The following is a 23,364-nucleotide window of genomic DNA, read 5'->3' as shown; positions in this document are numbered from 1 at the left end:
TGTAATATAATGCCAGTCGCGTGGCAAATTACACCTAAGATTCAACCCTGGGGTCAAGATTTGCGGTTGCACCGTAAAAAAAAAAAAAAAAGTGTTGTTTGTGAGATGTTCAAATATTAATTCATTGATCCGAGGCAACTTCTGTGGTGTGTGTGTCTAATGAGCGGGCGCCTTGCCCCTGATGAAGCAGTTTGTTCCTTGCATCATATTTATTATTGATTAATGATAAGTATCAGGCAAGTATACTCACCCAAACACACACACACACGCACACCATTTCTTCTGGTTTAAAAATGCGGTTCACCGTAAAGAGTTGTGTGACGGTTGGTCCCAAGTATTGTGTTGTTATACCCGTAATTGCGGTGGAATTTATTCTTGCAGAAATTGGCTTCAGTGCTGAATGTTCATGGTGGTCTTTGTGTGTGTGTGTGTGTGTGTGCGTGCTCACTGCTGGTCATTGTCTGGCGCCATCATTGTGAAATTGTGAGCGTGCTGTTGCACATCCAGGGAGATGGGAGGCAATTCACAGCGAGATTGGGAATCCCACCAGTGAAAAGCGGAGAAACACAAAAAGGCCGACACTCAAAATGCGGCGGGTGAAGCGCATGTTTTCCAGCGCCATAATGAGCCGGCGTCATTGTTTGGGCTCCTGCTACCTCTTATTTTCTTGTTTTCCTTCCCTCTCTGCTGGCAGCGGGGAGGTTTTTCCTTAACAAGCGCAGCGCATCGCGCGACGCAGGGCAGGCGAGCGGAACACGTGGCTGAACCGACTAATTAGCCGTTCATTGTGACGACGCTACGGAGCCAGAATTCGTTTGAGCGCCGGGCCGCGTATGATGGCTAAGTGAGTGTGCAGGAGAGCAGGAGAGGTAGCCAAAAATAAATAAATAAATATTGTAACCAGAAGCAAGGTCATCGCTCAGGCTGGTCTCCCGCACAATTGTTGTGTAACGGAACAACAAAGGTTTTTGCCCCCCAGAAATACATTAAATAGCACGAGTTCACTTGCCTCTCTGAAAACATTGTGAGTGCTGGTTGTTATTTGGAATTGGTGGAACCATATCACTTGTTTTTAAACCACTGGGTGTTTGGAGCCCTGTGAAAACAATGCCCCTGCATTTAAATTCATTTCAATTTTAAGCTTATTGGAGTTACTTTTTTTTTTTTTCAGATTTTACTACAAGGCAGTTTGTGACACAGTGTTTTTCTTCCTTTGCAATGTTGCAGATCGTCTTTGCATGTTGACAGAATTTGCAGTACACCACGTCACCTGATGCATTGTGGTCTTTTGCTTTGTTTGAGAAGCAGCAGTTCTTTCTCCCGGTTCCACAATTCTGCGATGGACGAAATGACCAGGACCCAAACTCCTCAGATGTCGTCAAACAGTCATCGCTGGTTTGTGGCTTTGTGTTTGTTGTGAAACGGACAGATTTGCCCCCGTAAACGCCTCTTTGTTTCCGTTGCACTACAAGCTAATTTGTTTTGGGTTTTTTTTTAAATGTGGATGTGAGCCCAGGAAATCGCATCACAATCGCTATTTCAGCGAGCAACAGAGCAGATCGTTGTGCTACCAGAGCAGATCCCGCCGAGTGGCGAGCCTCGGTTTCAATGAGAACCAGAATCAGACTTTGATGACGTGGAAACAGAAAAGTCAGTCGTCTGATCGCGACAGTAGCTTCTGACTCTGTCACGCAGTCAAAGGCGGAACATGGCCGAGCTCGGAGGAGGAAACATCTTTTTGAATTCAGGATAATGTACGAGTCATAAATACGGCCTTTAAAATCAGCGCAAAAAAAACAAAAACAAGCCGAGCTCCGAAGCCTGTTTTGACAAACTGTCATCCTGTCACTCAGATCAAACCCTCTGAAGTCTGACGTCTGGGAAAGAGAGAGAGAGAGAAAAAAAAAACACTGCGGCAAGATGTTTAAAAATAAACATTTTCACCCACGATTCCAAATGCTAAACTGAAGCTGGCTCGCAGGCTCTCGGCGGGGCTCGTGCTTACAGGCACAGAACTTTTTGGGACCTTCACGGTGCAGCTGCAGGATTTTATCTGTTTGGTTTTTTTTCTTTTTGCAAAGGGCACATAATGCCAAAAAATGTGAAATTTGACGCAGGGTGGCTTGTCTGGGCTGCCTCCTCAAGGCTGCTCGGCACTGGCTGCATCTGTTTCAGGGCAAAAAAATCAGCCTGATTTATATTCACGTTACGGATCGACGAGAACTTCATCTGCATGCCTCGTCTGCCTTCCCCATCCTAAAGAACTGCGCCTCTACATTAAGTTCACACTGATTGATTTAACAATTTCAAAGGCACTCTGAGTGCCTCTTTTTTTGTCCCACTGTTAATATTTAACATTAACCATCTGGATGTACGCGGCGCTGTGTGGCCTTGCGGTTGCCGGGTTAACTGCCACTTGTGTGTGTTGGAAGATCCTGCATCGGGCCCATTTTCAGCTCTTTCCTTGCGTGATTTATTATGCAATGGAAAAGAAAAAAAAAAAAAAAAACTCTCAACGCTGAACTCAGGATCTCTGTAGAACCTGATGCTATTGTTTGAATTCCACGTTTGGAAGGGAATAAAAACAAGGTGGAGTCAGACGGCAGAGCACCAACCTGTGGAGTCTCCAAGGTATCGTGTCCTTTCTGATGTCAAAAATGGATGATTACCAGAACTGAAAGGGCCAAAAACAGGGCAGTTTAAGTTGGTCTCATAGTGAGGGACTAGCACCATGTTGGTATGTGTGCCACTGACCTGCATCCACCAGGTAGCGACCAATTTATGATTGTTGTCTTAGCTCACTGCCCCATTCCTGTGAAAACCTCAACTTTTCCTTTTCCCCGACATTGGAGCCAAATCATAGATAACATGGTGGGGGCGAAAACACATCATAGGGGGTTTTGAATGTATATAACTCACCTACCGACACTAGTTTACACACCAGTTTACGGACTGATTTAACCGTCTCAGAGAGAAAATAAATCTGCAGCGTCTTCAGCTTTTGTGGCTTTTCAACGGCGTCAATCCACCAAAGTCCTCAACGGGACACATTAAGGGAGCAGCTGCAACTAGCAGCTGATTCATACGTGGCGGTGGCGGTGGCGGTGGCTCCTCTCCTCTCAGATTAATTAAAGCCATTTGTGTTGCTGTCTCGTGCAGACGCGCCGATTTAAAAGCCCTTTTCACGACAGACCTCATGAGAGGGGAAGAAAAGGAGCAAGATGCACCCGTCTCAACTTGCCCTGCATCATTAGGTTTTTTTTTCTTTCCTCTATGCGTGTGTGAGAGCGAGAATGCACGACTTTGAAAAACAGTTGCTTATCCATCGCAGGAGCTATTGTACTTTAAACCTCGAAGCCGCACTGAAGGTGGAATGCTGAAAAACGAATTAGCGTTTTTTTCCCCCCATGCCGTAGCTTCCCTCCACCCACTCCGACCCCTCCCCTCTGTTAATTAAATTTGTTAAAGTGCCTCCGAACAATGCGCATTTTATCCTCTTAACAGTCAAATTACTATATACCCCAGCAATTACTAAATGCTCTCTAATGAGATTTCGCCCGCCAAATGGACGTTCCACCGTGCGCCGCTCACGCACCGCGTCCGCCCCCCTCCACAGTCCGCCGAGTCTTGAAGTCGTGAGCGGCGACGAGATCTCGGGCCTCGCGTCACAGTGCTGCCGTCATGCAGCCGCACGCGGCAGAGGACGACGTGAGGTGAGGCTTTGATCCCAGCGCCGGGGGTCTGTTCGGAGGGAGCTGTCAGCTAGCGGTGCGCAGAATGTGTGCGATACTTGCAATACCAGACGTGTCCAGTATCACGTTGACGCTCATGGTGGAAGTCGCAAGATTGGTCGTAAAAGTATCAGTTGTCAAAGGCACAAATGCAAACTGCTTCCACGAAAGGCCTCTGTTGCTTGTAAATGTAAATGTTTCTTTCTAGCAAGTTGCTAGAAAAAGGAATATAACCTATGACGCTGTGTCGTTGTGTATTTACAGTTTGAAAAATGCAGGTTTTAATACTTTTAAAGGTCCGTGGCAGTGCTGCCGTTATTTTTCTCGATGTCAGATTGGAATGGAAGCTACTGGAACTGTGGCTTCCTATTTATTTCTGTTCAAGTGCAATTTGAGGTGTAACGCTTACGCACTGCAGTGTTCTTCCTCTGACTCACTTCCCCTAACAAAAAAAATCACGTAAAATCATTTGATCAGGCCGCAGCAACAAACCCGGTGGCTCATAACGAGCTGGATGTCAAAACACAGTCAAGGTTTCGGCTCCCTAAGAGGGGCTCGTTAGCGTCTGCCCTCTTTGTTCCCGCTCTTTTTTTGCTGCTAAAGCTGAGTTTCAAAGATTTTAGGTGTTTTAATGAAACAGGAAGTCGCTAAAATCTCAAAGAAATGGATAATTAGGCAAAAGGCAGCATCGTCGAGGCGGTTTCAATTCATGACGCCCTCTCAACTCCGATGTGCAATGGCTGAAAGTGGAACTGATGAACAAAGGAGGCATAATTCGATGAAATTATTAAAATATCTGAATCAGTGGGGTGTGTTCAAGCAACAGCATTTATTAAACTTCCCTTATTTAAAAAAAAGGGATAGCTTTCAACTTTTTTTTTTTTTTTTTTTTCGCATTTAGTTGAGAGACAGCGACAACGAGCACGGCATGTCAACCTGCGTGTGTTTCTGCCTGCGTGCATGTCTCAGACAGTCAGACTTGAGAAGGGGATTTAAACGCTGGGGGTGTTGATCAGAAACAAAAGCATATAAATATATCTAAAATGGAAATGTGGCGCTCAGAGCCGCTGTGATCTCAGAAGCCTTCAAAAAGTTGTCGCCGCAGCTCAAACGGCGGCCATAAATTATCATTTACCTGCAGTCATTTTCCATGGCAGGATTTTTTTTTTTTTTAACCATTGGCACCGACACCCAATTCTTTGTTATTGAAATGGCTGAGTGTGACGGGTGTGAGGGTGGAGGAGCACGCCGGCTCTCAGAAGCTGATGTTCCTACAGGCGCGGCTTGTCTCACTTGTCGTTTTTAAAGGCTGCGGCTGAGCAACGCGGACACCCCGGCGTCGGCGTCGACACGCTGCTCGACAGCGACACGAGCAGCCCGCAGCGTCGCCAATTACTCGCGAAAACAGCGGCGCCACAGACGACGGTAGACTGTCAGAATCCGAGGAGGTGTCGACGACGGAGGCGTGTTGGCTTTCTCTGCGTTGAGAAACGGAATGAAAGACGCCAAGCTGCGCTGTGACACCGCCACCGTCACGTTGCCGGAGCTCCACCCCCTCTTTGAAGAACTTTCTTGGACCACATTTTTGTTTCTTTTATATCTTCACTGAACAGCATATTTAGCCGTCTGTGGTAGTTAATGTTGACATTTTTTTTTTTTTTACACCTGCCTTTTATTGACTTGCTGCTTCTTTTTCTAAATGAACCTGTACCTGTACAATTAGTGTTGCCAACCCGCAGTGGTTGGGGCCATGGCCATCACAGGCCAGTGCCTCGCCTGTAGTGGTAAATCATAACTTACACATTTGAACTACATTGTTACCAATACACATTAGAAATAAGCTGAATGTTTAAAATGGATTGAAACATATTTTTTACACAACAATCACTAAAGTGCAGGATGGATGGCTTTTACAAAGGACTTAAATAAATAAAGCTGAAGGAACAAGTGATACTGATTCATATCCTACGCTACGCAAGCTACGCAGCCAGTATGTAGTTGTTGTGAATGGGTTGCGCAATGGTATTGCCTGTAGCTATTACAGTTTTGAATGCAAACTCTATGGACAACTCAGAAATACAGCACAAACCTCGGCCCGTGTACGAAGCTAGCTAGCCAGTGGGCAACAGCTTACGTTGGCTAGCAGGCTAGGAGTTGTCATGCTTTCCATCATTTTCAGCATTTTAAGGACCAACACTGCGTATTTGACCACTTGCCTGTGAAAATGGATCTTAATTCACACCACATACAGAGTATTAGTGCAATATTAGCAGCTGAAGCAGAAGTGTGCACCTATATGAGATTAATTTATTGAATATCACGGGACACGTAGCCGCTGTGCATCAACGGTAAAAACCTAATGGTGGTGTGTGTCTGTCTGTTGTGCATGCTGCGGTCTGCTGTGAAACGAAACCCATTATGACGACAAAGAGTAGAACACCCCCCACCACCACCACCACCTCCTAACCCCCTCTGTGTGCCACTTACGTTCTCTTTCACCATTTCAAGCAATGTTGTACTTTGATGTGGCCATAAACATGTTTTTTGTAAGTCTTTCAACAGAGATTCGACCCCCCCTCCCCTCCTGCAAAAAAAAAAACTTATTTGAATTTGGATGTGAAAGAGGAGCGCCAATGTCGTCTCGCTATCTGCCTCGCCGTCGCTGCACTCCGCTGAAATAAAAGGACACTTTTAAGAGGGTGACGAGGGCTCAACATTTATTTATTTATCTATATTTTGTTCTGCCACCATGATGGACCGGACAGACAGACGGGTTCGCAACCAGACGGACGCTCTCTATAAATCCATTATGGCCTCAGACTTCAAAGCTAATATTGGGTTTTTCCTGCATTCCCTGAAACTGAGGAGGGCTGCTTTATGTTTGCTGAGCAAATTTAATACCTTGTGTACCACCACCGACTGCCCCCCTTCACCTCTCCCCAGGAGTGAGGGAAAAAACCCGACTGTTTCTGTCGTTTCATTTTCTGAACTCCCTCCATTCCCCCCAGTTGTACCTTGTTGCAATTCTATCTCTAATCTTCTCCAAGCGTTTTTTTTTTTTTTTTATTAACCGGGCCCTCTCCTTCTCGTCAGGTGGGATCTTTGAGCAAACAGACGGGCCGGTTTCGCTGGTCAGCGCCGAGGAGCTCGCCTTCAAGTTCGCCGTCAACAACATCAACAGAAACAGGACGTTGCTGCCCAACACGACGCTCACGTATGACATCCAGCGGATCAACATCTACGACAGCTTCGAGGCGTCGAGGAAAGGTGGGCGGGCTGTTCGCCTGGGTGGCGGGAGTCGTGGCGCTGAACTCTTCTCCCGCTCATCTCCTTGTTTTGCCTCCTCTCTCCCCACCGGCAGCCTGTGACCAGCTGTCGCTGGGCGTGGTCGCGATCTTCGGCCCGTCGCACAGCTCCTCGTCCAACGCCGTGCAGTCCATCTGCAACGCGCTGGAGGTGCCGCACGTCCAGGTGCGATGGAAGCACCACCCCATGGACAACAGGGACACCTTCTACGCCAACTTGTACCCAGATTACTCGTCACTCAGCTACGCCATCCTGGACCTGGTGCAGTTTCTGAAATGGAAAACGGCCACGGTGGTTTACGACGACAGCACAGGTGTGTGTGTGTGTGTGTGTGTGTGTGTGTGTGTGTGTGTGTGTGTGTGTGTGTGTGTGTGTGTGTGTGTGTGTGTGTGTGTGTGTGTGCGCGCGCGCTCATTTATTTCAGAGATGTGGTTCATCGTTCACTTTGATGCTCACAGCTGTTTTCATTCCTCCTCCTTCTCAGGTCTTATAAGGCTACAGGAGCTGATCATGGCTCCGTCCAGGTACAACATCAGGCTGAAGATCCGCCAGCTCCCTCTTGACACGCAGGACATGAGGCCGCTGCTCAAAGAAATGAAAAGGAGCCGCGAGTTCCGCATCATCTTTGACTGCAGCCACCAGATGGCCGCGCAGATCCTCAAACAGGCGAGTGACGTCGGAGCTCGGCGCGACGTAATGTCAGGTGTCTGCTGGACTGCTGCTGGAGCAGAACGGTTGCCAGATCTCAAAACCAAAAGGTCCTGAATGTTAAGGACAATGTTTCCACTCGTAGGGCCGTAGCGATTATGGCAAAATGCAAATTTTCCAACATGTCGAGCCATTCCATTATTTTATTTTCAACCTTTATTTAATCAGGCAGGTTATTAAGAACAAATTCTTATTTACAATAAAGGCCTGAGCCATTCGGGAATAATCACTAAATTACCACCACAAAAAAAACAAAAACAAACTGAACTGGACATTTTGTGTCAAACCTTTTTAAGCCAGCTGCTCCATTTACAAGAACAGACTCATTTCCCAACCATGTTCAGATCATTATTTCTCATCCTGGATTCTTGTTGAGCAGCTTTGCATATATTACATTACATTACATTATATTATATTATATTATATTATATTATATTATATTAAGCTTTTTGAAGGAGAAATTTGAAAAACATGTGTAACAAAGATGACACAGTGTGGATGACGAGTTCACTGTTTGATTTTTCTGCCGTTTCTCCTCATCCTTTCCAATCAAACCTCAGGCCTTATTGCGCACAAATAAAGACAAGCAGTTCAAATAAGGCAGGAAATCCTTGCAACCTTTGTAACCTTGTAAAAGTTTTTTTCTTTTTTTTGTTTTGTTTTTTTAAAAAGTCTCCCAAACGAGATCCCAGATGTTTCACGATCATCGACTGACGCACCTGTGTTCTGATATCAATGAGTGCCAGTCGGCTCAGAGCCCTCGGCGTGGCAGACCGCTGCGGTGCTCTGTGTGGGCGGTCTGTTGCTGAGGTTGTCAGAAACAGTTGTCAGCGAGCCATCACACCCAGCCTCCCAACTCCCCCCCTTCCCGGTTAGCGTGTTTACCCAGTGCGGGCGTACCCAACATGTTGTTTAAATAAGTCATGGCGAGAGGGTTTCGCTGCGATGCGAGGTGACATCTCACCGCTCCTGGACACTCGCCACATGTTGTTGCCGAAGAAAAACAAGTGGAAGACAGTTTGGAGGCAAAAAGAAAAAAAGAAAAGAAAAAAAAAAACAGCGCCGCAGACATTTTCCTACGCACACTCAAAACTTGTCATGCTGCCTCCGCTGCGCTTTAGGAAAACCTTTAAATCACGAGTGAAGTGAAATTGACAGGAGACAAATTGTGATTCCAAACAGATATGGCAGCGACGCAAATTAAGAGCTTTTCAAGGAGGGAAGGGGAGAAAAAAGAGGAGCGACTTCCTCCACTCAAGCTGCAGGTTTGCAGAAAAACCCTGACGACGTTTAAACGCTGCAGGCTGCCAACTGATGGCTGCTCTCAATAATAGTCCTCACCGAGACGAGAGACAGGTGAAAGCGAAAAAAGAACTCGTGCACCTGACTGCGGAGTGTGGAGGAGCATCCAGCGGCAATCTGGCTTTTCTTTCTTTTCTTTTTTTTCCTTTTAAACGCTTTTAACCCTCGGAGTATTTCATTTGTCAGCTGCTGATTATCTACAGCAGCGTCTCGGCTCCGACAGGCTCTGCTGCACTCAGCTGGCCTCGCTCAAAAACCTTCCCACTGTGGCCGCAGCGGCTGTCCGTACGGTCCGACAGCACAAGCAGATTTGACATGTGGAGAACAGGAACGCAGAGGGACCGTCGCAGGTGCCCTGTTCAAGGGGCAGCTCAGACAGAGTGGGATATTCACTCACTTTGCTCTTGCCGCCGTCAAGGCACTGGTGGAGTTTTACAACAGGAAAGTATAACATTATTAAAATGTATGTGTGTATGTATGTCGAAAACCTACAAGGAGGGCCAGCGGTCCAGCACGAACCGCGCGTCACTGTAGCCTCCCTGCCAGCAGCGGCATTCGTGTCAGCAGGTTACAGTTTGGAGGCTACGTTGTGTAGCCTCCGAACTGTAGCACTGATAAAGTGCAGTGCTTCTGTCTCTGTGTTTTAAGACCAGTTGAACTGCAACAGAGATGCGAAAGTCCTGAACAAATTGTGCCTCAAATGGAAAAAAGAAAAAGAAAAAGAAAAAAAAAAGGTGATTCTCTTTGGTGAGTGACTAGTGTAAACTCAAATTAGCATTAAATTGTATTGAAATGTATTTGTTATAGAGGGCTGGTGACATTTTAAAGGAACATAACAATGTTCCTTCCAACAGAAGGAACGTAACAAAGTGAGCAGGAATTGGGTGGCTTGTCTTTCTAAAAATCTACCCTCAAGCAAAAGGACAGCAACATCCTGTCCTTAAAAATAAATGAGTAAGATCCTGCTAAAGGTTTTAACACTAAGTTTCAAACGTCGGCGGTTTGACTCCATGTCTAAGAGCGAATCCGTCTCCGCGTAAGAGCAAGAATCCTACTCGGATAACCTTGGCTGTGTTTTTGTTTTTTGTTTTTCTTCCTCGCGACAGATGGCACAATTAAACAGGAAGCGCAGCAGCGCCATGAGAATACGCTGCCTTTTAATGTAGCCTGAGCGAAAAAAGAAGCGGTGGATGATGGAGCGGCGGGATGCGAGAGGAGAAGATTAGCAAAGTTCTTTTTGATTGACGCCGCCGCTCTCAGCTGAGATCCCATCAAACGGCCTCAGCCGTTGCAGAGCATTTAAATGCATTGACAAACACCCCACCCCCCTCTTTTTCAGCAACAAGCAAACACTGCCTCATTCATTTTTTTTGTCTCGTCTCATCAACGTCTTTGTGTGCAGCTCCGCCTCGACTCAGATGACCAGCGACTCCTCCCCATTCATACCTTTTCTCTCTCTTGTCTCCCACCAGGCCCAGACCATGGGGATGATGACAGAGTATTACCATTATATCTTCACCACTCTGGTAATGTACCTTGCTTGTTAATGCAAAACAGAGTCCCGTTGGTTCTCATCTCGCCACCGAGCCGGAGCCTTTTGATGAATAGCAGCTAATTGCCAGCGGGGCTTTGGATCCGGGCCATAATATCAATTTTGTTTGACAAGCTGGAGGCATAATGGAGTCTTCAGCGTCGCTGTAGTAAACTCTCAAGTCAACAGGAGCCCGCGAGGTGGCGGCATGAAAACCAACTGCCTCAGATTAGCTGAAACTACTCCAGTTTTTGGGGCGGTGGGGAATGAAAAACTGCAAATGTGCCATGTGGGTCTGAGATGTTGTGTAGCTGCGGTCGCCTGCCCAGCACCGTGCCGACCCTGTCTATAAAATCTTTTTAAGTTTTTTTCATGAATTAACAAGAGCCTAAAAGACATTTCTGTTTTTCACCTCAATATTTGTTACCAGCCTCACCCTATAAACTTCGAGGAGGATCAAACTCTTACATTTTGTTGTTTTCCGCGGCCGTCCCTTTACCCCGACACGGGTTGTCTGCTGATGAAAAGGGAACAAATATAGCTGCTGTGTGTGTGTGTGTGTGTGTGTGTGTGTGTGTGTGTGTGTGTGTGTGTGTGTGTGAGAGAGAGAGAGAGAGAGTGAATGACGCATACATACAGGCTCACGCACACGCACGCACAGACACATCACACACTCACAGTCTCCGCGGGCTGACCGATGTGTCATGATAATGCGACGCGACACTGAGGTCCGGGCATGATGTGTGTCATATTTCACACTCAGCGTCGTCGGTCTGGCGTTCTCCTGCGTCCCTACGAGTGCCGTTGCCCTTAAAGGGAAACTCCCACTACTTTTCTCAGGTTAAGAGTGAATGAGTAAAAACGCAGCTTCCTCTCAGCGGCGCAGGAGGACAAGGCTGAAAAAGTCAAAAGGATCCGCTGTAATCTATCTCTCGTGGGGAAGGTGAGCCACCTTCATCCAATCACGGCGCGGCGTCCGTCCGAAAGCCGCGCTCCGCTGTCACACTGACAGACACGCCATTAAGGAGATTACAGCGAGTGGCTTGATTTGATCCGAAATGATGGAAACCTGGCGTCACGTGCGTGCGTGCGTGTCGCCCCTCGATGGAATGGGCTGATGTCTGCGTGTTTATCTTCCGCGGTGGGGAGACGGTCGACTTATTAGAGCGTGAAACAGCAACGCGGCGTGGTGTGGCGCGGGGGTAATAACTTCCTTGTCCTTTGAAATGAGTCTGTCATCGGCCTCGCCTCGCCTGGCCTCGCCTGGAGTGGCGTAGCGCCGCTATCGTCCGGAAAGAGTCGGAGAACTTAACGTGTCTTCAGCACTCGAGACACGAGCAGCAGCTTCTCCAGGTGGCTGTTGTCAGTGCGACGCCCCGGCGGCGTGAAGTCACTGCAGCAAAAAAAAAAAAAAAAAAGAAGCTAACTGGAAACAAGAACAAGTCTCAGACATTTTCGGTAAAAAAAAAAAAAAAAACGCCCTCATGGAAATTAGCATGTCACAAACGATTAAGTCTGTTTATTTTATTATTATTTCTTCTGATTTTTCTGTCCCAATTTTTCGCAGCTTCTGAAGCTATAAACAAAGCACAACTTGTAACCTGATCTAGTTTTTTTTCACGCCATTTTAAGATGTCATATAGAACAAACAGCGATTTGCTTTGATCTGCGTCCATAAAAGGGGGAATGTGGCGCATTCAGCTGGGAGAGATTAAAAAAAAGGGAAGAAGAGGGAGGAGGAGGAGGGGGTTGCGGAGGAGGAGGAGGAGGAGGAGGAGGGGGAAGGGAAAAAAATGAAGTGACTTGCGGCGAACGTTCTTTAGCAAGTGTCTCACACGCTCGCGCTCCCACAGAACTAACCCCCACAGGGTGCTAATGAAATATCTATGTTCATCCAAATGTATTTTCCAAACCCTCCCCTCCCCCGGCGCACTCCCGACACGACACGTTGTCAACATGTGACTTCACACTTCAGCTGCGGCGGCTGCCCCAGAAATCACAGCGGCTCAAAATTAAATTCCTTCCCCCTTTTATTTATTTATTTTTTGCCGAGACACAGCGGCGGGAAGGCCGAGGCTCTAAATTATTGAAACTTAAAGATTCCCACTGATCTCATCTTCTTCAAAACACCAAATCGTCACAGTGGCAATGATGTGTAACTCCGAGTTCCCCACTTTTCTTTAAAAAAGCAAAAAGCAAAATGAAAAACAAAATAAATCAGAGCTGCTTATCAGTTGCACAGTGTAACTGATTGCGAAAGAGGTGCGGGGACAATAACAGTGTCGTCGCCTCCGCCGCTGCCGATGGTGCCGTTTTATATTCAATTCACCCACAAAGACGCATGTTTAAAAGGCTGCACTTAAAACTCCTGATTTGACATTGAAAACCGCTGCCGCCCTCCCTGGTCTTAATATAGCGCCTGTTAAATCAGCCGCGTGAAAAGCAGCGATGGCAGACTAAACCAGAGTCCCGTCCTTCTCTGCTGTTCTTGTCTCGTCCCTTAAAAAAAAATAAAATAAAATAAAGGACATGATGGCCATCGACCTGGAGCCGTACCGCTTCTGCGGCGTCAACATGACCGGCTTCCGCATCCTCAACGTGGACAATCCCCAGGTGGCCTCCATCGTGGAGAAGTGGTCGATGGAGCGGCAGCTTCCGCCCAAACCGGACTCTGGCCTGCTGGAGGGCATCATGACGGTAGGTTGAAGAAGTGTTTGCAAGACTTTTGGTTCATCCACGTATGTCTCGTCTCGTCTCGTCTCGTCTCGTCTCGTCTGCCTTTGTCCAATTTAAAAGATGTTTAATGGGAAAAAAATATCCACAAACTGATACAACTAATCAATCATAAAATTTTTTTACCAACTTCATTACCATTTTTTTTTAGCATAAGCAGTATACAGTGCATGTGCTAAAAAGCATATATACATATACATAGTAATTTATATAACATTACCAAAAATGCTCATATTAGATATGTTCGATATAATCATCCAAAGTTTCAAATTTGTACACATAAATGGTGCTTGTTGTGGCTTTACACACATACAAAGCAATTGTGCAAATATCTATTTCTTTTCTCCATGCAAAAATGTACTATAATTGTGTTAAACACTGTAATATGTGCTGCATAAGCAACACTGTCATAGTGTGTAAGAATAATGCTTTGAAAGAAAAAAAAATGCATCCAAAAAGACAACCCAGTTCAACTTTTGGCACCTTAAATGCGCTCCTTTTTCAATATCACCCAAGCGTTAAAGGTGCATGAAATCACCTCTCATAAAATACAACCTCGGCCCATGTTTTGGCATGTTGATGGAAGGGTCAAATATTGTTAGAGGAGCACATATCCGCAGGAGTCTCTTTTATTCTCGCACTAATAACAGTGGCGGTGATGTAATGGCCCGCAGAACCTTTAAGGCCATTCGCACCAGTTGCAGACGAAGAAAAGGGGCAGCCAGCCAGTCAAGCAGCCAGCCAGCCAGCCAGCCTTTACGGCCAAGCTTTCACAAAATGGTCAGTTTATAATCCACAATGTGCCATTGTCTCAGTGTGACTTGCGGAGAATGGGACAGACTTTGGCTCGCTCCAGTGGAACCGCCAAGAAAATAAGTAAAACCCCAGCCAATGTGCCTGTTTGAGGATTAGATTCAGGGAGATGGGGGAGGCTGCGAACAGACACGAATTTGACCCGGCAAGCCAGAAATACCTGGGAAAGTTTAAAGACAAGGAGGGGGGGGGGGGGGGGGGGTGATGCTGACCTGGCAACGTGGCCACCTGGCGCTGCACGCCACCCTCAGTGATGGAAATTATTTGATAATGTTAGTAAGATGGAATCAGTCAGAGCACGAGGAAATCTACAAGCTCCACCCACTTTCAGGGGAACTGATTGGTTCATTAAATTTGTCAGCAGGACCGGGCCACCGTGAGGAAATGAACGATTTCTTCGTTCACAGCTCAGCCTCGTAGCAGGTTACCGGAGCTGTTCCTGTTCCCACAGGGCTGATACTTCCATTTACTGGACAGGTTGGTTCAAATGCAGTTAGAATAGCGCTCGCACCACAGTGACACATCGTCTCTTAGCAACCTAGTTAGCGGTACCGGGGGCAAGTCACATTCTAGTTACTGCCTTTTGACTGTCTGTAAAAACGGAAGTTTTAAAAAAACAAAAAAACATACAATGCGGAAGAGCCAAGAACTGCTATCTTTTTGCCACTAGGGGCCACCAAAATTGGTTGCAAAAGGCAGAACATTTTTAGCAGTTAATGGCAGTCACTGGTTCAATAGAGACTGTGATTCAATAACATGACTCTCGAGCCTCGAACAAGGACTCAACGTGTCTGTGCCACTTGGTGTTCATGGGACTTCCTCTGGACGGATGGACGGACTGACACCAGCTGAAGTAACGTTCACCCCTTATTCCAGACAGATGCAGCTCTGACGTACGACGCCGTCCACATCGTGTCCGTGTCCTACCAGCACGCCCCGCAGATGACGGTCAACTCGCTGCAGTGCCACCGCCACAAGCCCTGGAGGTTCGGCGGCCGCTTCATGGGCTTCATCAAGGAGGTGAGGAGAGGGGCGGCGACGGGGGGAAACTTTGCTTTTGTTTTGTTTTTTTTTTTTTCGCCCTCTGATTGGATCACCACTGGCAGGAGGGCGCGTGTTGATCAAGCGGTCACCGTGTCGACACAAGCAGAGCATCTAGCGGCGGCAGCGTCAGCTGGGAGCTGGATATTTACCCATCAGATGGATCGCGGCGCCGCACGCTCAGCAAAGCGGGCGCTGATAGACACATCAAAGCGCCGCCGCTGTCACCTGTGTAAATTCCCCCGTATTCATAACCTATTTTCACGGAAAGAGTCGACTGTAACCTTTTTGAAGGCACGACTAGCAGCGCGACCGGCTCTCGTTTAATCTAACATGAGGCGGCTGACAAGCGACTCGGCAGCGCACAATCAAGCTCGGCGAGGAAGAATGACGCGTGTAGTAACGGCCAGCGCGCAGCAGATTAGCGAGCGTGGACGCCGACGCCGTTTTGTGTCTGGATTTGTTCGACAAAATCGACAACAACATTTCTTTCTTTCTTCTTTTTTTTAACTTTTTTTTTTTTTTTTTTTTGTGTGGCTTCCATTTCCATTCGTATTGCTGTCTAATGGAGGTGTTATGACCCCGGGCATGTGCAGGACCGTCGCTCAGGCTTTGCCATGTAACCAGGATGTCACCTCCATTAGAACTGGCCAGTGAATTTGCATGGTCCCTCAGAGGTCCATGGTGATAGTCGCTGCTGCTGCTGCTGCTGCTGGAGGGGAAGCTGCCCATATAAAGAGGGCAGAGCCGAACCAATTTCCACCTTCACTTCTCATCAGCAGAATAGACCGATTACTTGGGTTCACTGCCCGCCCGACTCCAGCCAGACATTTTCTTTCTCCTGCACACTTTTTTTGCTCTTTCTAGGTTTTTTTTGTTTGTTTGTTTTTTCCACGCTTGACCAACGACAATGTTGGTGCTGCACCTGCCGAGCAGGGAAGCAGAAAGTGGAGCTGAAACAGGAAACCAGAGCTCTTGCAGTTGCTGCTTATGCAGGGAGCAACTAGTCATGTTTATACGCATGCAGCTGCAACAGCAGTCGCACAACATGTGACATGTGCGACCTCTTTGCTGCGCTTAGCTGGCTAGCGGTAGTTGGAATGAGTCAGCGGACAAGTTCATAGAGACGAGGAATCATGACTCAGCTGTTCAAACGGTTCATTGAGGACTTGCACTGCTTGCTGTTTTGCAGCTGCATTCAAGAATCCTTTTGGACATTTTTAAAATCAGAAAAACATTCTCCTCTGCCATGTCAATGTTTTTGTTAAAGGTCCAGTGTGTAAAACATTTTATGGAAGCCGGTATTTAAGGTAGAGGCTGTACCTGACTGCGTGTTTTGTATTAAGGGCACCGTCAGACTGGCTTTTTTTAAACACTAAGCTTCCTCAAAAGAAAGTGCGGTGCAAGATGGCCGCAGACTAGAACCAAGACCCCTGCTGTATGTATATTGTTTTACATATGAGAACCGTTCTAAGGGAAACCAAATTACTTTTATTGTACTTCGAGTATACACTTTTATTTATGTATTTATGGGCAGTATGTTAAGATTTTACCAATAAAAAAAAAAACATAAATCAAGTCAGATTTTACACAGTGGACCTTTTAGTTCTCAGGCATGGTTTTTGCATAATCCTGCAATATTATAAAAAATACAAAGAAATGTAAATTCTGTAACATTCAGCTAACAAAAAGACTGGAGATGTATCATTCAGTTTTACGTCATGGTATGGTTGCAAATAATGGTACCCGTAAGTTTCAACAGTGTCGTGTGCACGGCTGGCGAGCCGCTAGCTCGTGTGTTAGCCGCCTGACATGATCGGGACTATGTAAAAGCCCGCGAAAAATTATTGCACCGCCCTTACGAAAACATTCTGTGGCGTGTGTGTGCGCGTGCATGCGTGTGCGTGCGTGCGTGCGTGTGTGTGTGTGTGTGTGTGTGTGTGTGTGTGTGTGTGTGTGTGTGTGTGTGTGTGTGTGTGTGTCCGCTGTAAAAGCACTCAGGCATGATATATACTCTCGTCAAGATGGGCGTCTTCCGTGTTCTTGAAGGTCAAATTGGCCCTTTGGTTGTGACGCGGCTCAGGCATTTATGTCACTCTCTGAATTAGAGGCGCTCCAACATGCCACCCACCTTGGCGGCGACGGGCCAGATGGATTGAGCTGGTGGCAGCGGTGGTGGGGGAGGTTTGGAAGAAGAGAGTGCCACAAATTTCTCCTTGAAGCTTTGATCTTTCTCACGACGAGTTCTGGCAAGCGGCGGGAGCGCCGGCGGAGAGCCGCAGCCTGTGGGGCTGTCAGGGCCTCAAAGAGCGACGCACGGTGACTGATCACTCCCTCGCAGCAAATTTATTAAAGCGGCAGCGCGCCGTGACCGACTGCGAGGTGGCGCCGGTGAACAGTCGGATCCGTTTTGGCAGGGCAGGAAAAAAAAAAAGTATAAAGAGAAAAAACATCTAAACTGGTCCAAAAATGAAACAATAACGAGTTAAATAAATGAAAAGGCGTTGCGTTTTGTGTGCGTGCCCAGATTATCCACCAGGATTTCGACGTGTGTGTCGATGGAGCTATTGTCGTCGTACGCAAAACGCGGCTTCCTTTCCTTTCGTTTGTGTTCTCACACGTCAGCAAGACGATGGAATTGTCCATTAAACTGTCATGCTAAACAAATTAGAACTTCACTAAAATACATAATCTATTCCTTATGGTATAATGGCATGACATTTTCATAAAATGTAGCAAAAAAAAAAAACAATAATTCTGACTGCACTGATGCTGTTCATTGCTGACTGGAGTTCCATGTGCCATCCTATAGTTTCCAACCAATCTGACCTCTGAGCCCTGACATCAACAAGGGCCTTGTTCAGACTGCCAGCCAAAGTCCGATTTTTAGCCCATCCAGATTGAAACCGCATGGCTCTTTTGTAGTCTGAACAGTCACAAACCACATGAAATACGATTGTTGCAAGACGGATTGAAACCACCGTCGGGGGGGGGGGGGGTTGACAGCAACCTGTCAGATGGGTCAATAATGTGGCCCAGTCTGAACAGAGCCAGATCCCATTTGAACACTGTGTGGACAGTCAGCCCTAAAGATTGGATTTGAGAAGGAATCTGTTTTGAATCAGATTCGCCTGCAGTCTGAACAGAGCAGATGTGTTTTCCTCCACACTAGCGCTGCTACCAAAATAGTTTCCTTTCCTTTCCTAGCTTTTTTTTTTTTTTTTTTTAACAGAGGTTTCACTGCTCTGGTTGTTCTTTTTTCTCTGTTTTTTTAAATTTCATTTCACATTAGAACATTTTTCAGTAGCACGGCCTGATATTACAAGGCGTGCAATATGATGTCATGTCAAGACAACCGCGTCGAAGGTCAAGCATCATTGTCTGTATTGCATTTGATCCTGCAGCAGGCGGAGGAGAGTCATTACCTGGCCGCTCTCTGTGTTTCAGGCCCACTGGGACGGGCTGACAGGGAGACTGTCGTTCAACAAGACGACGGGCCTGCGGACAGACTTTGACCTGGACATCGTCAGCCTGAAGGAGTTTGGGCTGGACAAGGTAAAACAGACATCTGTGCTTCTGAAGTCGCGGCAGTAGAACAAAAAAAGCATTTTGACGGCATATTGATCTGCGACACAAGTTCAAGGTTTAAGTTTTTTTTGTTTTTTTTTAAGCTAGTAGATGATGCGGATCTGACAGTCTCATTTACCTCCTAACAAGGAGAGCAAATTGGCTGTTTCAACGTAAGCATAAGTTAGTGGATCATAAAGCAAATTGGATTAGGTCTGTACACATTAGAGTGTTAATTGCAGCCTGGCGTAATGATAATTCGAGGTGATGCCCAAAATGCTATTTGGCGCTAATGAGCTGTATAAACATGTTTCGCCCAAAGAAAAAGAGTTAAAGAAATAAAACAACAAAACAAACAAAAATAAAATGCTGTCAAACTCAAAGGTTGGTAATGCAGAAGTTGTTTTATGCCACCGGAGGTAAAGCACCCTGTGGACTATTAAAGCGGTTCTCTACTAGAGGGCTTTCATACATTATGAACACATCAAATATGGATAAGTCCCATTATGACTTCTCAAGTACTCCCTGAAGGCTCGGTGCTGCACTGTATAATAGCGGCGGCTCTTCGGCTTGTAACCCTTCTGTTCCACAATCGAGCGTCGCGCGACTCCGGCGTTCAAACCGCTCGTCCTCGTCCTTTTACCGAATTTCTTTTTTCTTTTCTTCTTCCCTCCCTCCTCCCCTCGATCAATTAAGCCCAAACGCTAGTAGTCTTCGCGTAAAATGGAAAAAAAAAAAAAGGGAAAAGTATTTGATGCCATATTAGTGTCTCCTCATTGTGTTTGACAAATCCGACGCTCCGCCATGTTAACGCTGATCCGGATTGCTGGATCCCCCCACTTCCCCCTTCCCACCGCCTCTCGCCTCTTGTGTGTATATCCGTGGAATCGGCTTTAGCCGGTTAAGATGTGGACTTTTCCCTCAACTAATCCATTGTAATTGAATATTAGCCCAAGTTTGAGCTCGCACCGCAATTACGAGCAGGTTCTCGGAGAGCCGTTCTCTCGCTCTCCCTCCCTTCCCCCCCGTCTCCCTCCCTTCCCCCCCGTCTCCCTCTCCAATCCCGACTGTAGCGGCGGGGAAGAGGAGGATGCATGTCGTGCTCCACGTGTGTTTGCACGGGTAAATAACTTTAAGAAGCTGCCCCCCCCCCCTCTAATCACGTTTAATGAATTGAGTTTAATTGTAATTGGCTACAATTAAACAGAACTTCTACAAAGAGCGGAAGCATCCGCAGATTTTCTTCCCCTTTTTTTTTTTTAAAACCTCTGCTCTCTCCTGGAGTCGTCTTTGCCTGTGCGACAAGCCTGACTAATGTGCTTTTGAAATGAGAGCATATGCTGCTTTTTTTTTCCAGGGGGGTTTGGGGGGGGCTGGGAGGGGCGTTTATGCAGGGAGGACATTAGCAAAATTCGTTATTTTTATTTATTTTTTTCCAGGATGGTAGCGGCGGTTAAATGCATCCACTGCGAGCGGCGAACTGAATATTAAAAGCCGTGTCGGGCAGGAGGGCTCGACTCGCAAACAGAGATGGTTACCGACAGCCACAGGACGATTTGTGCTAATGATATGTTCCACAGTGCGTCCCTGCAATATTCAGTGCTCTCCGCCCCGAGGCCCGCTCGCATGTATAACTGCCTTCATTTGTTCAAATCTCTGGGCTTATCGCAGTGAGACTGTGCAGCAGGAATCGCTCTGCCGATGCCGCCGCCGCCGCACGCAGCCCCGCGTGGCCCTCGCGGCGCCCCCACCACTCCGCTGCTCACCACAGAACCAGAGTCAGACGCCTTGTTGTCCTCCAAACATGTTAAACAAACGAAAAGTGTCTCCAAGAACCCGCGTAATAATACATTTATAATAAAGAAAGACGCAACCTTTTCCAAACTCATCATGTTTTGATGCTCCGCATGTCGTTAATTCATTTATTTTTGCCGAAAGGTGAAAGAAATGAATAATTCAAGCCCAGCACAGGAGAACCTTTGTTTTGACATTTTAGCACGTAGTTAAAGATCAAGACATCAACCCTTTGTTGATTCCTGTGTTCACAGCAATTACGTTGACGTGCAAAATATGGAAATCTTCCATCAAAATGTATATAAGCGTTGCTCCTCTCACGGCCCCCTCCGCCTTCCCAAACCACCCTCCTGCGTTACCGGTGACTCAGCCAATCAGCTAATGCTGGCCGGGGGGGGGAAGCGCTCGCGCAGGAGACGGCTGCTCGGTTGTTCGCCGTGGGGTCACAGACCCGCGAGCACTCGGAGCTACAGCACTTTTCATTTCCCGCTGCAGGTGGGGAAGTGGAGTGCGTCAGGAGGGCTCAACATCACGGAAGTGCCGAAGCGGAAGGGGATGAACATCACCGACTCCCTGGCCAACCGCTCCCTCGTCATCTCCACCATCCTGGTAAGTCTCCCACGCAGCCCAGCCAAGAAGGGGTGGGGGGGGGGTTGTTCCGCTTTTCAGGTTTCCTTGAGTCAAGCGTTACAAAAACAGCCTTCTTACATCCGTGCAGGGAAGCGTTTGGATTTGCTTTTTTGCGGTATATTTATAAAGTGCAGATAGTTTACCTTGTTTGGCATGTGGGATTTTTGCCTTAGGAAGGAAGTTGAGATTCTAAAATTCTATAATTCTAAATTATACATGTTCACCAACGGAAAACACAAAGGAAAAACGGTGTTTTTACAGTTTGCACTGTCTAGATGGGTTTTTCCACTTTTTTTTAAAGAACATTTATTGCTTAAAATTCATTCATAAAACATGGTAAAGAAACAATCTGGCACAAAAAGTATCCAAAAAAAAACCTGTTGTTTAGCAGGAGGGAAATATGAGTCAACCATGAGGCTGAGGGCTTGGAATGGACGATTGAGGTGAGATTGATGAATTTGGGATGTTGAGAAAATTGTTGCCACTAACTGTGTTTAAAACCGCCATTCCCATGCATATTTGCACTGATTAGCAAATTGTGAAAGAAAGCAACACACTGAAAATCAGGAAGGAACTCGCTGCGGATCTGTAAATTCTCAGAAGTGCATGAGTGCGCAGTGAGCGTGACCCTCCCCCTGGCGAAACCCCCCACCAGCTTCTGCACGCAGTCATTTCGATAGCTGTGTATTTAACACTGTCACCGGGGTGGCGCCGGCGTAGCTGTCCGCCAGCACGTGCTCCCCGGACAGATAAACACTATCATCACACTTTGATCAGCCGGCAAATGTGTAATTATGACAAGCAAGGTCAAGGAAGGACATAATTAATGCCTGTTGATTGTGTGGGTCCGTGTGTGACCGTGTGTGCGCAAAGCACTGTTGTAGATCACGGAAACAGAGCAACAGTGTAGCAGTGAGCAACTGCGGCGAGGCTCCTCACTATTGGCCGAGCTGACAGGGCGTCTAGCGCGCAGCTCAAGATTTTTTTTGTGTGAAAACTTTGAGAGCCATCTTCAAATACATTACAATGCATCACGATACAACCAACCAGCGTGCTCTGACAGAACATAGGCAGGTAGGCAGGGTTTCGTCGTAATAAGATGTGGGGGAGGAGTGATGAGTGTTGATCCAAATATCGATAATATCAGTGCAAGTGTTGGTATTGGTATTGATCAATACTAGTGGAATAAGATTAATACTTTAGATGTTGTATCTGGATGTTATGTTTGTATAACTAGTACAGAGTTGCCCATTTAATTGAAATAAATAGCTGTTCTTGTTTTATCTCTTACATCTCTTAAAATGATAACTCCAAGCAGATAAAAATTGAATGGAGTAGAGCTGGGTATCGCCACTGACCTCCCGGTACAATATGATTCCGATACAGCAGGTCCCAAGTCGATTCGGTCGCGATACTTCCATTACGATTCAATGTTGATATTTTAGCTCTAACACCAATTTTGCTTCGGTAATGGAAAGATTCTCAAAGAACTAATGCTTTAAATTTCAAATGTAGAAGTTTATATATTTAACACAAAGCATTGTTTTTATCCAGTTCCTCGCAATTGTCTATCTCCTTGAAGCCATGAAAAGAGTCGTACATCCTTCTCCACCATATTTGTTCTCTCTGAAGCGGATGGTAAAATCTATTGCATTTTAAAATATCAATACTGGGATTTATGTATCGATTATCGTTTTTAAACATGTGTATCGATAAATATCGCAAATATCAATATTTTTAACCCACCCCTAGAATGGAGGGCAATTAACCAGCCCTTTATGAGGACTTCTGCTTCAAAGATGTGAAAGGTATTGATCTCATTAATAATCCACAAGGGGGGGGGGGGGACACAAAAACCCATACAGCTGGTGACAATTCATTTAGATACAGCAATTTCATTATACATTGATTTTAATTCAAAGGTATTGGAATCGTATTGGTAGTGACGAAACAGGCCTTGCATTTATTTGGTATTGGATCGCTACCAAGTTTTGCAGTATCGCACATCACTTGTGGGGGGAGGTGCCGACACTGGTGAGAATGCTGTGGTACATTTTCATTGTAAAGAACAGATGTTCATGTTTTGCTCTGACCTGATGGACTGAGCTGGTGTTTCACTTTTTCCTTAACGAGTCATATTGCCTTCAAGCACATTCAAATATTTGTGCGACGTGCTCAGAAAACTTCTCCATCCGTAGATGGAGAAGT

At 46.4% G+C, this 23,364-nt stretch overlaps 1 protein-coding gene across 1 annotated transcript in view; it reads left to right on the top strand.

Annotated features, from left to right (window-relative positions):
• Window positions 1–23,364, top strand: part of grik3 (glutamate ionotropic receptor kainate type subunit 3) — a 90,139-nt gene that overhangs the window by 42,758 nt on the left and 24,017 nt on the right. The window contains exons 2-9 of the mRNA XM_076050895.1: window positions 6,825–6,998; window positions 7,093–7,350; window positions 7,522–7,703; window positions 10,520–10,573; window positions 13,105–13,275; window positions 15,001–15,144; window positions 18,613–18,720; window positions 21,022–21,135. Coding sequence (XP_075907010.1) covers window positions 6,825–6,998; window positions 7,093–7,350; window positions 7,522–7,703; window positions 10,520–10,573; window positions 13,105–13,275; window positions 15,001–15,144; window positions 18,613–18,720; window positions 21,022–21,135 — 1,205 coding nt within the window. The remainder of the gene's footprint in view (window positions 1–6,824; window positions 6,999–7,092; window positions 7,351–7,521; window positions 7,704–10,519; window positions 10,574–13,104; window positions 13,276–15,000; window positions 15,145–18,612; window positions 18,721–21,021; window positions 21,136–23,364) is intronic.

This window comes from Nelusetta ayraudi, unplaced genomic scaffold (genome assembly GCF_046127955.1).
Source record: "Nelusetta ayraudi isolate G7.1 ecotype Tasmania unplaced genomic scaffold, CSIRO-AGI_Nayr_v1 ptg000131l, whole genome shotgun sequence".
Taxonomy (NCBI): Eukaryota; Metazoa; Chordata; class Actinopteri; order Tetraodontiformes; family Monacanthidae; genus Nelusetta; species Nelusetta ayraudi.
Note: the sequence above shows the minus strand (reverse complement) of the source record. Positions and strands in the feature narration are given on the sequence as shown.